Here is a 15,581-nt window from a genome sequence, read left to right as displayed (position 1 = left end):
CTGTCACATGTAGCTGGAGGGACCTCGAAGGTGGAACACTGAAAGTTCACTAATGGCCACTAAACATGATCTCACTCCGACACACAGTTTAATGTCTGGTCCAGTCCATCGTGAATAATCCCACAGGAGGCTCCAAGAAGTGAAGTCCATCAGAAACATCCACAAGATCTTTAAGTGATCCGATTATTCCCTCCAATACTGCTGATTCACGTAGTTCTCCATGATCACAGTAGAGCAACTGACAGAAGCAGTTCTCAGGCTGAGCATCATTGTCCATTACCAGATGTTTAGAGCCACTCGTCTGCCACAACCACTTACTCTCCACAATTTAGTCTTTGACTGTCTCCATGTAAACTCTTTCAAATCTTTTTGGGTAATTGTCTATTTCTGTATCTCCTTCATATTATTAAAACAAGCACAACTTCAATTTTTTGATAATATTTCTCTAGTTCTTCAGTTTTTCTTGTATTTTCAAGATAGCAGATCATCTAGACGCTCATTTTAAACACACACACATGCACACACACACAAACGCACGCACGCACGCACACACNCACACACACACACACACACACACACACACACACACACACACACAGACAAATTTTAAAAAAAAATCTGTAACCCAGATAGAGTGGAAATGAGTAGACGGATGAACACATGGAACAGTTTTTCTGTTGGTGTATTCTATCTGTGGATTCAGTTAGTCTTCTCACAGTTGCAAGCTTTAGCAGACGGTACCATTCTCCTGTCGGGATTTGGGGCAGGTGGAACGGGGTATTGGCTGGACAGAGGGAGCCAGGGTGCAGAAGAAGCCAGCGATGAGGGTGAGGCCGAGGCCTCCCCAGGCGCAGAACATGGACCAGCCGTAGCCATGGCCGATGTCATCAGGCAGGCCGTACAGGTGCCGCGGGTAACGCGAAAGCTCAAAATTGATGCCAGCAACGCAGGTACAGAGGGAAATGATGCAGAAAGTTCCTGCAACAACAGAACAAGATGTTGTAAGGTGTAACAGCCTGACATGAGACAGTGGAAAGGAGACACTAAACTCAACATCACTGGTGAAATCTCGTGTCCCTAAAACATGTTTAAATGAGATGTGAGACTAATTCTGTAATTACATTTTATTTATTTTGACAGATTCAAACTTTGAGGGGTTGTTTTTGCTGGCCCATGGTTCCACAAAAACCACATTAGCAGATGCATGCTGTGGTGCAGCTGCAGAAATTCAGTCTTGTAAGTTATTGGCACCACACTGTACGTCCTACTAATTTGATTTTCAAGTTATGTTTGAATTTGATAAAATTGTACTGTAATATCATGTCTTGATTATGTTCGCTTGCAAAGTTAAGTCCAGTCCAGAGAGTATGACATTATTCCTACACTGCAGAGAACTCACAGCGATGATGAGAGGGTGGATGGTTGGGTTACAAAGAACAGAATTTTCACACCGGGGTTGTGGAGTAGAGTCATACATACAACACATTTCTAAGTTAGGCAACTGAAGCTCTTAGCTATGGAGAGTGAACAAGTCAGCACATTCCATCCTCCATTGTTTTTTTTGTTTTTTAACGCCTAATATTTTATTAAATTGGACTAGCCTTTATTGTTTACACAAAATGTGTCAGAAATAGCTGTGTAAAGATCCTGCCGACTGCCCAGTCTCCACACACCACTGAGTGATCGCTGAGGGAAGGGAACATGCTTGCTGGATTGCAGCACTTGAAAAACCACAAAAATAAGCTCAACCCATTTTGTCTTGGCAGACTCCAAAATCTGGCATGACTGTGGGAGCTGTGTGACCCTGTGGGATGCTATTCTGTGATTTTGCTTTTGCAAACTGACTTAGCCAATTTCTTTTACCTTTATTAGAAAGCAACATAATTGAGTTTCTAATTGCCTGTTCATTATACTACTGTAGAGCACAGCACTAATCCGTGGCCTGTCGTGATGGACGGTGCAGGTGCCTCTCGTCAAGCTGGAGCTGGGCAGCACACAGCACACCAGCTTGTGAAGTTACTAATGGCTGTCCACGGCCACAAACTGGGACACACGGTTCTGTGTGCCTGGGTGTTTTGGGGCAGCAGGGGCTGGATGCACACACTCCTATGCTTCACTTACATTCGCAAGTCTAAATAATCACCATCACACTTATAAGAACACACAAACCATGCATAGTGTATGTGCTTACAGTGTTATCTGACCGGGATAGGACACATGTTTCATCTGTCAATTCATTGTTTGGTCCAAAGTTCACAGATCACTTGCTAACACCTTTAAATTTCAATGATAGACAACTGCTTTTTACATGTCATTTTGGACACTTTAAGTTTATCTTTTACAGTTCTTGTAATCTATGTGTAAAGAGTTAAAATGCATGGGCGCATGGAAGATAGGATAAGAAAAAAAAATACATCTTAATATGTTAAACAAGTAAAATTAATTCATGAATGATAGGTATCAAATGGTTTACAATCTACATATCTACAATGGTACATCATTCTTCCTAATTTGTTTTAAACCGTTAGGTAGAAAATTACAATGACTGATGCTGATAACGCGTGAACATGTGAGAGACAGACAAACAGACTCACCTCCCATAAGGAAGAGAAGGCCGGCTACATATTGCATGAGGCCTCGATCCCAGCAGCAGCCAAGCACGCCGATGATCCAGCCGAAGAGAATGATGGCCACAGCCATGCCCATGAAACCAGCTGTCATTCGTCGCAAGTCTGAGAAAGGACAAAAGCAGAGAGTTTAACGCCAAGTTAACACAGAACTGGTTACTGCAGCTGTATGGAGAGAACACTTGACACACATATTTATTCTGCCCCAAAGATGGAAAAGTCAGAAGAAACATTTTAAGGTGTTTCATTTAGTTCTGGGTTGGTGATGACCCGCCCTGCCCACATCTACATATTTACATTCCTTGGCAGCAAAAGGCCAGATAGTAACTCCGGTGCATTAAGACTAGCACTGTCAGTCACAGCCAGACTGGTCCAAATGGTTCAAATGAACATTGTACAGATAATGTCTTTTAACATGTTAACTGTGTTTCAAAAAAACAGCTGCAGTCCACACAAATACTGACACAAGCCTGTCTAATGTTTAACTAAATCTAAAGCAGTCAATGTTCAGGATGTCAAAAGCTGTGACAACAACACAGGAAGCTGACATTAATATGCACATTCATTTCCCACTGTTGCATCACAGACAGCGCTGATCTGATTGTGCTTCCTACTGGGGAAGCGTTCTGTTGTGCACTCTGCCAGTAGCTGTGGACATTCTGATCAAAGTCAAACACCTGGCATATTGTCACCTCATTAACTTCATATGGTGCTGTGGTTCACTTGTTTCTGACACACTGAAATACTCTGAATGTGCTTCCAAGTGTCCCTGAATTAAACTGAATTAAACCACAGGGAACACCAGTCATTGATAGCAAGAGTCCACAGAGGGTGACACTATTATTTGCCTTCTTTTACAGTAAAGACTGCTGCTGTGCCTTTTACAGGATGATTCGGAGTAGTTCTGCATCTGTATGTTCTTCCAGAAGGAAGCAGTACTCTCAACAAACATTTGCCTGCATGAATGAAGCTTGAACTATCACTAGAACGTGTTTATGTGTTTAGGTTAATGCTTTATAATTTTCAGATGAAGACTAACATCATTATTGCACTGCATTTTTAGGAACTATGACAACCTAGTCAATGTTTTCCTCTCAATCGTAAACTCTGCCTCTCACAGTGTTCATACTTGGATATAATGTTGTAGTCGTAAGAAATATGCACTTGCTTTGTGTGAAATGTTCTACCACTGAGTCCCTGAATGTATTACAGCGTGAACGTGAGCACTGAGTGAGACATCATGATGTTTGTGCAATGGCTGATAGTTTGAACAAAAGACACAACCATAAGATGTACTTATGTGTTCTGCAGGAACACTTGAGCTAATCTTATGTAGGCCTGCCTCTTCTGAGATGATGCATATCCAACTGTGGCTTAGGGAACCAGCTGCTGGTTTTAACTTCCATTATATGACGTACACTTCAGATTTGAAAAGAGAACTTCTTGCTGATTGGGAGCAGCAGAAGTTAGAGAGACTTGTTAGACTGAATACTAAACCTAAGGCCAGTTTTCTATATGTGATCTATTTTTTAAACCACTGTGAGACAAACAGAAAAAGAGACAAAAAGTGTAAAGCATGGGGGCCAGGCTATGCCAGAAGGACAGCAGTGTGCTGTGCAGGAGGGTAATGACAGTCTGAGATAGTCTGAAAACAAATTAGAGGAGGAGGGAGAGCTTCAAGCACAACTCAGACTTCTCTTCCCAAGTAGATCAGAATGTAATAGTTAAAACACTTGGATGGGGGGAGAGAAACGCTGGTGCTGGCTCAGGTGGTAGAGCGGGCTGTCCACTGATTGGTGGGTCGATCCCCAGCCCCTCCACATGCCATGTCCTTGGGCAAGACACTGAACATAGCTTTCATTGTAGCCCTGTTGCCATGTGTGTGTGAATGGGAAACACTGTAAAGCGCTTTGAGTACCACTAAGGTAGAAAGGCGCTGTGTAAGTGTAGACCATTTACCATTTACCACAGGGGACACTATGTCACGGAGCGAGACACGTCACAACATTTCAATGAAAATAAACTCAGAAATGAAAGACAAAACAACCAAAGAATTCTCCAGTCATGCAAGTCGTTGTCCCTTCATCAACAGTATGCTAATACTGAGCCCATTCCTCCCCAGCGTACACTTTAATGGACAAAATATTTCTTTGGCATTAGTCAGTAAAACTCCACAATCTTAAAAACTGACTCTGGTCTCCTCCAGCCACATAGCTGCAACTGCCTGGAGGGCCAAAGTAAAATAAGAAATGTTCCACCTTTTTAACATCCAATTCTCACATCTTCAACATACTAACAGTTAATTTGCAGATTTCTTAAATTCAATGAACAAATTAAACGTCTGTCCCAAAACACAGGTGTAGCGTAGCACTGAGTCTTGTGTTGACGATGACACTTTATGGTCAAACATGCCTTATTGTGAAAAATCATTGCTGAGAAAATGTCTATTATCCAGGAGTAAAGGTTCAACTTCTTCAGGTGTGTAAAAAAAATGCCCACTGAAAGAGTTAACCAGCTGTGTCTGGAGAGGTCTGCGACAGTTTGACGATGACTGGTATAACAAGAATCACAGCTCCCAACAGATGCATTAGAAGTCTGTGAGGAAGTGGTGTAATAGGGCCGTGATGTTTCTAATGCAACTGTGCTGTGAGCACGACGAGGACAGAAAACTGTCTTCCCACCAGCGAAGGATTAGTGGAGAAATACTGAAGTGAAGAAATAAAGTGAAGGTATGGATGTTGAGCAGACAGTTATGTGGCTTTACTGTGATCAGTCCTGAAGAAAGTGAAGAAGTGTACGTACTTCACTCTGCCTGTATGTGAATTTGCTCATGAACATTGTGCTTTGTCTACTCTCTACCTGAACCTGTCTGCAAGTACCTGTGGCTCTGGAGCTATATGTTGTTGACCTGCAGCTACAAGCAATCCTACTCATACGTAGCAGTATTATCATCTTTATTATCACCATAGCAATCAGGCTGACAGATACAAACGAATACAAGTTATTATACACAGCTGTTTCTGTCTTCTTTCCCACTAATGCTGTCCTTTACTATGCAAAGTACTGTGAGATGACATATGCTATGATTTGGCCTTTAGCGTTTTCTCTTTTTTTCCTAAACTAAGTGTCCACATCAACCTTATTCACCCAAAACTACCTGATGATTCATCTTATATATACTAAAAACCTCTGTACGTACAGGTAAGCACAGAATGATTCAAAGTAATGCCACATTTTGATTCACAGTGGATTTTAATTTGATGAACAGGTTTTATCTGGAGATGAAGCTCATACACAAAAAATTATATCAAAAAAAATCTGGTCGTACGCCAAAAGTGAGCCCTGCACTGGCAAACGTGGTTGTGTGAGAAGCCCAGAAGAATCCAAGGATCACCACCAAGACTGATGAATCTGAGCACGTTCTCGCACCATCTCGATGCAGACACTGAACATGACTGGGCTCCATGGACACTGACAGAGAAGGACTCCACTTCTCCAAGACACAGACACAAAAGCTCAGCTGGACACAGAAGAAAGCTTTTGATGCTCAGTTCTGTGAATGGAGACAATGAAAATGGAGCCGTTCGGACGCAGGGCAATGAGAGGAAGCATTCAACCCTAAGAACACATCCCTACAGCTATTCATGGTCGTGGGAGTGTAATACTTTAGGGGTGTTTTTCAGCTGATGTAACAGGCAACATATATATATATATATATATATCTTTTCCATATACCCTCCATTCAGAAGCCCATTTTCATATTGTGTTTGCACTATTCTCTTTGTTTGCACTACTTCTTATATTTATATGTACATTTTTTTCTGTCTCATATGTGTGTATCTCTGTGTTAATGCTGCTATCAACAACGTGAATTTCTCCACTGTGAGATAAATAAAGGCATATCTTATCTTATCTTATCTTAACCTTGTCAAAATAAACAGCACTGTGAGAAAAGAGGACTACATTTAGATTGTGGAACAGAAAACAACAGTCTGCAGAAAAACCTGACCTTGGGCAGCATTAGACCTTCCAATAATCGAATACATACGTCCTAAGTGGTCAAATCATGGTTTACTGACAACTATAACATTTTAAAGTGGCCCCACAAAATCTGAAAAAAAAGAAAGAAAACAAAATATGAAAGGGTTACAATTAATCATTAACATTTATAACAGAATGCTAATAGGGAAATAGACTTTATATGCACACCTCCGGAGACTAACAACAAGTCCAACAGGTTTATTGTACAAAAGAACAATAATCAGGCAATGCGTCTCTTCTACAACCATTCACACACACCACCAGAAACCTCAACATTAGCAGACAGTCCACTTTAATTGAACCATAGCCGCCCCTAGTGTCTTCCTGCTTTGAAATTTCGTGCTAATTTAGTGTAAATGCATGGACCCAGCTCTGTAATATACACACATGGATGAAACAGATCCTGATCTTCTCATTTGACTATTGGCAAGATCACAAAAAAAAAATACTGTAAAATTGTGATCTACATACAGTATCTGTTTCCAGCTGTTGATATGGAAATGAGGATGAATTTTAGGGCTAGAGTTTTCTCAGGACTAAGTCAGCACTTGTCTGACATGCAGGCTAACAGTTGCACACAAGGACGATGGACAGAATGACAGGCATGCAGACTGGGCAGTCAGTGAGTGGGAGGAGAGCGAGCAGAGGACTTTGACTGAATGGATGTTTTCTGGCCCGATTCTTTGGTGTGTGATACATGCACTTGGTGAAAACACAAATCAGAACACTGGCATGAAATAACTGGGATATAATTTCTATACAAAAATGATTCTGACACTTTTGAGAGAACTACCTCCACTGAGAATGTCCTGCCATTAGCAAAGAACTGATATAAGAACTGATATATGTGATTGAGCTGGGAAGCACCCCTGCTTGTTGTGAAAAGACACTTGTTAACTGCTCTCGCTTGGAGATCCACTCCAGGGGCGTGTCGTCATGGAGTGCACACATGAAGATGCCAGCAGTGACCACTTACATGATTGGGCTGAACTGAGGGAGGTTACAGGGGGATTTCTGTTGAGTTTGATCTTTGTTTAGTTTTTCTTTAGTTTATCAGGTGTTTCCTTTCATTTGTATCAGACTGTAGTCATCTGAATTGCGTATTTTAAGTGTAAATGGTGTTAAATGATATATATGTGTGTTATAAATGTAAGTGTGGTGTGTGATTTTTCAAATCAGGACTTGCTGATCGATTAATGTTATTTCATATTTGGTGTATCAAGCTGGAGCTGCTTGACAAGCAAATTCTCAGGCTGTTGTTTGTTACCTGTTTGCAGGCTGGAGCAGTGAACTGACTGAACTGCCACTGCATCTTCATGTTATTCACTGTATTCATGTGAGTCATTTTCCACTGGGGAAAGGAGATTATTATCTATTATCTATTGCAAGAGTGAACTGTGTCAATTCCCATGCACATTAGTCATTTCTTAATACATTAATTAAATGATTTTAAACACAGGTGCAAATAAATGGTATGTTCTTTTCATAAGAATGATCTGGGACCTAAAACTAGTAAAACGTTACTCTTCTGTGGCTCTATTAGAGGCAACAGTAAACGTGATTAGCATTTTTGACTGCTTATTGTTTTTATTTTTTAAATGTTGGGCTGCAGGTGTCTCGGTGGTTAGCACCGTAGCCTCACAACTAGAAGGTCACCGGTTGGCGTCCCGGTGAGGACACCCGGGATCTTTCTGCGTGGAGTCTCCATGTTCTCCCCGTGCAGCGTGGGTTCTCTCCGGGTTCTCCAGCTTCCTCCCACAGTCCAGAAACATGCTGAGGTTAATTGGTGATTGTAAATTGTCCGTAGGTGTGAATGTGAGTGTGCTTGGTTGTCTGTCTCTAAGTGTAGCCCTGTGATAGACTGGTTACCTGTCCAGGTGAACCTGCCTTCACCCTGAGTCAGCTGGGATAGACTCCAGCCCCCCATGACCCTAGTGAGGATTAAGGTGTAGAGATGATGGATGGATGGATGTTTCAATTGGAATGTCAGTGGTGTGACCACAATAGCACTATTTCTAGCCATCATGTTTTGCGACACTCTTTTGAATAATGTAATGCTAACTTTAATGTAATGCACAATGTTGCTGTTTTTTTAATCAGTTTTTTTTCTCTCAGGTTGAGAGTTCACTTGTAGTGGAGGGTCGCCCAGCATGAGTGATGTGCATGTAGAGAGAGCTGTAGAGGCATGAGAGTGTAACAAAGGCTGTTTTCTGAAGTTACAATTTACAGTTGTCCCCCTAACACCTCAAATACCAACTATTGGTAGATGTTACAATTTACCAGCATTCCTCACATGCAATGAGGTAGCTGTGCACAGAGAAGCCTCTAATCCCCTCTCAGTTGCTGCACTGGAAAATGGAACAGCGGGTTGACTTCAAGCAGGCTTCAAGCTTTGCTTGATTGGACAGACACATCATCAAACACCACTGGAGGTCTCTTGGGTGGATCTTGTTCATCATGCAGCAGCAACAACCCTCCAACTGGTCATCTTCACCACTCATTGTGTCCATATCAATAGTGGGTTTGGTCAATAACAGGTAATGCAGTTACAGAACAGCAGGAGTCACTCATTCATTCAAAATAGCAAAACAAAATACGCAAGAAACGTTTATTTTTTTTTAAAAGAACATTGCTTTAAGTTGCGATGCTCATGAGGTACTGGTACTAAAAGGAAGACATGCTTTATTCCAAAAAGAATTATATGAACATTCTCCTGAAAGCATCAACTGCTGTGACAACTATCAACAGACACCTGACATCTACTGCAATCAACAAACTGTGGCACCTGTGCAGTGAAAAATGATGCCTCGTTGTGATGGTCCCCTCCAATGCGACACCATTGGGCAGCTGCATCACAAACAGCTTACACTTGAAGAAACGGATATAAAAGCTTTTGGTATAGTCTGATATTTTACATTCAAACTCCGTACCATACCATCTCTTGTGACTACTGACTCCAGCACAGCAGCTGACCTATTGCTTTTGCATACAGGTTCAGCTTCTGTTTATGGGTGACTGAGCATTGTCAGGTTTGATGTGGACATCTCACTGAAAGATCTGTTTAAGCCCTGATGCACAGTTTGATGCATGTCTGTGCAGCTGTCAGCCTGTCTGTCTTGGTCTGTGGATCCTAGATAACAGCAGTCAGGATTCAGACAGCGCACACAAGCCTGCGTGTTGACTTGAGCTGTTTAGTGTCGATGCTGGAAGAAGTATACCATTCATACAGAGACCATGAGAGTCCAGTGAACGTGTGGAGGTTGAGGCGGTGGATGGGTGTGAGACCCACAACCGGCCTGCATCCTTCAATGACATACTGATCATATTCATCACTACTCCCACCTTATCCTAATTTTAATTTGAATAAGATAAGTGTGGTGAGAACCGAAAGACATATTTAGAAATGGCAGTAATCTAGTTTTTTTTATTCAAATGGACCAGTGTCAGAATTTAGGATCTAAGAGCTTGCCATAGTTATCTTTTCATTAATGTATAAAGACCTGTAACTATCAATCATTCTATTTTGTAAGCTATGAAAGAAACCCTCCTATCTACACATGGAGCTACAGGTTGTTTTTTTTTTTTTTTAATTTAACTAAGTTGATACTGTGGTTTATTTCCACATTACCAGCTTATATACTTTCTTCTAAACACATACAGATTACAGTTGGGCTCCTGTTAAGTGTGAGTTGCATCTAAATGACTAATAGTGTACATGCTTCTATGAGGCTATATCAAATCCTGCAGAGCTTTGGACTGATTAGCATAATGTCATTGTCATTAACGTAAACATATTTTCACAATGACAATGCAAATGCGCTAATGTTTAGCAGCACAACACACATATTCTTAAAACTCTAGAAATGGCTTGGTGCCCTTGGAGGTCACATTTTAATGTTAACAGATTTTAGTGACACCTGGATAAAGTGTTGATGCAGAATACATGAGAACTGGTACACTGCCACCAGCACGTGACTTTTGTCAGACTGCTCATTGTCCAATATTCTCTTTCTTAAATGTAGCTGTGTTTTCATTGTGTAGTCAGGTTTACAGCACATACTGTGAACTGTTTGTGTTGTTTTGGTATTGTTGTTGATGTCACAGCCTAGAACTGTATGTGCACTCCCTCCTAGAAATGATTCATCTGAAGGCGTTAATGTGTAGTACTAGTCCCAGCCTGCTCAGCTAATATAGCTGACACTGACCAGCTTTGGGGTTTTAAATATCATGCAGCTCAAGAGAGTAAGAGGGGAGATAGAAAAATCTGGGTACACTTATTTTGCAGCCGTCTCAGACCACAATCATATATGTGTTTGAACATGTCACCTCCGTCTTTCTGTCCCTTACAAGCCACTGTGAGTCTTTCCAGACTTATTCAAACAGGTGCAACATCATGATCATTGACAGTACAAAAGACCCGTCCGTGCTTCCACAGCGAAACCAGCCGACATTGTTCTTCTGGTGAATTATCTATACATAAACACCTGGACAGGTAAGCAGTCTATCACAGGGCTACACTTAGAGACAGACAACCAAGCACACTCACATTCACACCTACGGACAATTTACAATCACCAATTAACCTCAGCATGTTTCTGGACTGTGGGAGGAAGCCGGAGAACCCAGAGAGAACCCACGCTGCACGGGGAGAACATGGAGACTCCACGCAGGAAGATCCCGGGTGTCCTCACCGGGACGCCAACCAGTGACCTTCTAGCTGCGAGGCTACGGTGCTAACCACTGATCCACCGTGCAGCCCCCAAACTACACATTAATAATTTGAATAATTAAATGTTCAGTAAAACAATAAACTTCCTAAAAAAAAAAATGATTGGAGGATATGAGGCACAGATGATCAGAGCAACCACTGCCTTTAAAGATGTACACAAAAGCTTGCATTTAATCCTCCTGATTGCTGACGCTGTGCTGTGAATAACTGTGGATAATAGCTGTGCTCATGTGTTTACTGTATCAGCAGATGACAGGCTGCTGTCTGGCTGCTTTTCTCTGCTGCTTAATAGGTTCCATTGTTCAGCTCTTTGCCGCAATTCTCTTTTAATTACGTTCTCTGCTGCAGGACCAATAGCCCAGTGAAACATGATTTTATAAAAAGGAAATGGCTTTTGGTGCCTGTGTGGAAATGTTATTTTCTCAGTCAGATTGATGGAGAACAACATTTCCTATCGATTGTTTGGCAATCAGCATTGTGCTGCCTTGGATACTCCACAACACTGTCAGAACACACAGATGTAAACCTGGAGTGTATTTGAAGGCACACTGAACAGCTGTGGTGGACCTTCAGTGTGACCTGGGAGGCCACATACATCTACTCCTCCTCTAATACATGAGTTGGATTCCTACATTTCCCAGAATACCTCACAATACCAAAATGGGGAAGAACACGCTTATCTAAATAAAATAAGTATTTGACAAGTCTGTGTGACTGATTAACTAATACCAATGTGTCTGCACCGTACTGGTGTCTATATTGATCGACTGAGGCACACTGGAATTGCTAACTTTACCTTCAGGACCAACCAGTCTAAAACTGAATCCTCATATCTGAGAATCGTAATGGAGTCTAGTTTACCTCTTCAGGTCTGATTGACCTTATAAAGCTAACCACACCACGATGATATGTGAATTAGACTGAGATCTGCTGAGGCTTCGGCGCTGTAAGCATGTGGCCATGTCACAGAGTCCGCCTGCAGCCACAACTCACTGGGTAGGACGAAGAGAGCTTAATTTCATTACCCCATGTCAGCTGGCACTAGGGAGAAAACAATGGAGTGAGAAAATGAAATTATGAAAGACAGCAGAAAGGAGGGTGCCAAGGGGTGTGATGAGGATGAGTTGGCAGCACAGTCGATGTCTTTAAACATATGTGCGATTTGTTGAGCGAGCCTTTACAGCATGCCCTGTGGCTTTGTAGCACCACAGAGAAGTGTCATACTTCTCCTCTGGGGTCAGGGCCATAAGGGTGAGTTCATGGTGTGTCAGTCAGCGGCAGTCTGGGCCCCCTGCAGGCTGAGTCAAGGGCCCAAGGGGGCTGGAGGAGTGCTGCAGGGGGAGGGATAGACTGAGGGTGGATGAGGAATTACCGCTGACAGCCGTCAGACACATGGGTCCCCATGGAACTGGGTGCTGGAATGATATGGGAGCTGAGATGACATACTGGGTCTCCAGGTCCAACGGGAGGTCCGTGATGGGGCCAGCAGCTGTCAATCACCTCTCTCTGGGAGGCATGTACAAAGCAAAGATGGTGACAGCATAGCTGGCGTATTGGACTGCCACTACAGTGGCATGCTCGTATCAGCTGTCCATCACTGTCTCCATGGTAACAAAAGACAGGACTTTCAATATGACATGAAAACATTAAGACAACAATTTTAACAAAAATGTACAATAAAAAAAACCTTGGACCCTGTGTTTACATCACCTCTCATGCATGTGTTGAGCAGGATGAATGTGCTTTAGCTTTTTTACAATACAGCTGCAAACACCGTCAACTTCGTGCAACAGGAACTGGTTATTACAGACCAGTGAGTTTAGCCCCTTATCCCCTGCTCAGAAACCTCATGAGTGTCTGTCAGTTAGATTAGCAGATAGCTTGAGTTTACACTTTAGTGTAAGGAGGAGGAACATCTTTGAAACTCTAGATTTTGGGAGCTGAGCAGAAAGGAAACCCATGATGTATGATCTTTAGGTGCTGTATGAATTATGTAACCTTTCCTGTTCTTGTCCTTCAACATATGATCATTATGGTCCCTCTGATTTACAGTTTATCTATATGGAAATTATTAGCAATTTGTGCGATGGTTGTGCAGGTATCTTACTCTGAGCCTTTAACTCCCAATACATGATGAATATGCTTGGAATCAGGATCGGATCTTTATCAGACTCATGAGCATTTGTAAGACATTTTACCAACTTTATGGGCTGTCAAAACTTGTATGAGCAGGATAATAATAAAGGTCTTGAACTGCAATCAAAGGATGAAGAGATGAAAATCACCAGCCTCTGCAGAATGATTCATATCTGTTAGGTGCAGAGTGGTGGATTTGTGTGTGTGCATGTGTCTCCCTCTCACCTCTCTCCTACAGGTGATTATTGGAAGATGGGCAAAACCTGTGGATTTCCTGCTGCTGCCACCTGTGAGCTCCTGAGGAGTGGGTGATTGGCCCGTGCTTTGGCTGGTTATCCCATCAGTTGGAGGATTCTCCTTTATAAGCCCTCATGCTCCTTTGTTCACTCTCTGCCTCCTGTTTGCTGTCATTTCACATGTTGCTGTCAGTGTTTGAAGGTTTGTGGTAGGAAGGTGGTCAGCAGAGGTAAGATTGGGTACCCTGTACATGTACACATGTAGTTCACTTTGTTACATGCACTAGGTTAGGGGTGGTTGCCACTGTGTAAGTTTTGTTTTGCTATCACTTTTAGAGAAGACAGCCAGGCCTTTTGTTTTCATTTTCTTTTCATTCAGAAAGATTTGAGTTAGGCCCTGTTTTATTATATTTATTTCTTTGATTTGGCAAGACTCCACAGCTGACCCTTCCTCCACACTTTTCTTGAAACCTTCATTTTGTTGTTCATTTAATTTATTCAACAATTATAAATAAATAACTTGTTCACTGCCATTCACTCTCTTGTGAGTTCTTCCCCATTGACAGACGAGTTGCGTACTGTAAGCAGGAACGTAACAATATCGCTCAACATTTGCTGATCATATAACTGGAGAAGGAACTTGCTGGCAAACAGAAATGGGAAATTGTGAAATCTGGTGCCCCAGGAAGCCATTTACCTCTTCTGCCAAGCTGAATGACATATTCCTCTGCAAATATACAATATGATTCTGTCTCTAAAAGGCTGTGAAGCACAGACAGGACTGATGACACAGAGAGGCTGACAGCCAATCACTGCACAGCATCATTAAAGCACTGGTTTTACATGGTGCTGCTTTCATGGCTGTTGTGCAGCCCTTTCATGGGCCACTGTATTGGCACTGACAATAAAACAGGAGTTGTCTGATTTAGCATTTTTCACTAAAGACTTCCTTGGTATTTTCAGAACCTGTGCCAAGTTGTGAAATGAGTGATGCTCCAGACTGGGCCCCGAAAGCAGCTTGAATGATTCAAAGGCAGGACAGACAGCAAGAGTGAGGGGGAGAAAGAGAAACCCATGCAAGGCAGAGCTTGCGGAGAGTGAGATAGCAAAAGCTCTTAGCCATTAATATCTGCAGCTTAAGATGCTCTGAGCATGGAAATGAGAGTGTTGCTTATTTAGACAGGATGTGCAGTACTGAGAGTTTAAGTAGAGATAGGAACAGAAAGAGGAACTGACATGTTTGTTCTGGTTAAAGTTCATATTTCTCTTTTCATTTTAATGCGTTGGTGCCTCCCTCTACAGATGCTGAAACCACATAAAAATATTTTACTGTCTCAGTGTCACAATTCAGTGACATGTCACAAGAGGTGGAGCGAGTGGAGAGCTTCAGGTACCTGGGTGTCAACATCACCAGGACCTGACGTGGTCCTGTCACATCACCACCCTGGTGAAGAAGGCTCAACAGCACCTCCTCAGACGCCTGAGGGGCTTTAAGCTCCCCCTCAAGGTGCTCAGGAGCTTCTACACCTGCACTAGAGAGTGTTCTGGCTGGGAGCATCACCACCTGGATGGGCAGCAGCACCCAGCAGGACCTCTGGGCCCTGAGGAGGGTGATCCGCTCGGCTGAGCGCACCATCAGAACCACCCCCCCAACCTGCAGGACATTTACACCAAACGATGCAGGTTAAAGGCAGGAAGATTGCAGTGAGCCCACCCACAGACTGTTCTCTGTGCTGCCACCAGGGCGGCGCTACCGCTGCCTGAAGGCAAACACAGAGAGGATGAGGAGGAGCGTCTCCCCTCAGGCTGTCC

At 42.6% G+C, this 15,581-nt stretch overlaps 1 protein-coding gene across 1 annotated transcript in view; it reads right to left on the bottom strand.

Moving 5' to 3' along the window:
- Positions 1–727: 727 nt before the first annotated feature.
- tmem178bb (transmembrane protein 178Bb) overlaps positions 728–15,581 on the bottom strand; it is a 116,619-nt gene continuing 101,765 nt past the window's right edge. The window contains exons 3-4 of the mRNA XM_008290363.1: positions 2,595–2,732; positions 728–978 (exon numbers count right to left, since the gene is read on the bottom strand). Coding sequence (XP_008288585.1) covers positions 728–978; positions 2,595–2,732 — 389 coding nt within the window. The remainder of the gene's footprint in view (positions 979–2,594; positions 2,733–15,581) is intronic.

This window comes from Stegastes partitus, unplaced genomic scaffold (assembly GCF_000690725.1).
Source record: "Stegastes partitus isolate 25-593 unplaced genomic scaffold, Stegastes_partitus-1.0.2 Scaffold15, whole genome shotgun sequence".
Lineage (NCBI taxonomy): Eukaryota > Metazoa > Chordata > Actinopteri > Pomacentridae > Stegastes > Stegastes partitus.
Note: the sequence above shows the minus strand (reverse complement) of the source record. Positions and strands in the feature narration are given on the sequence as shown.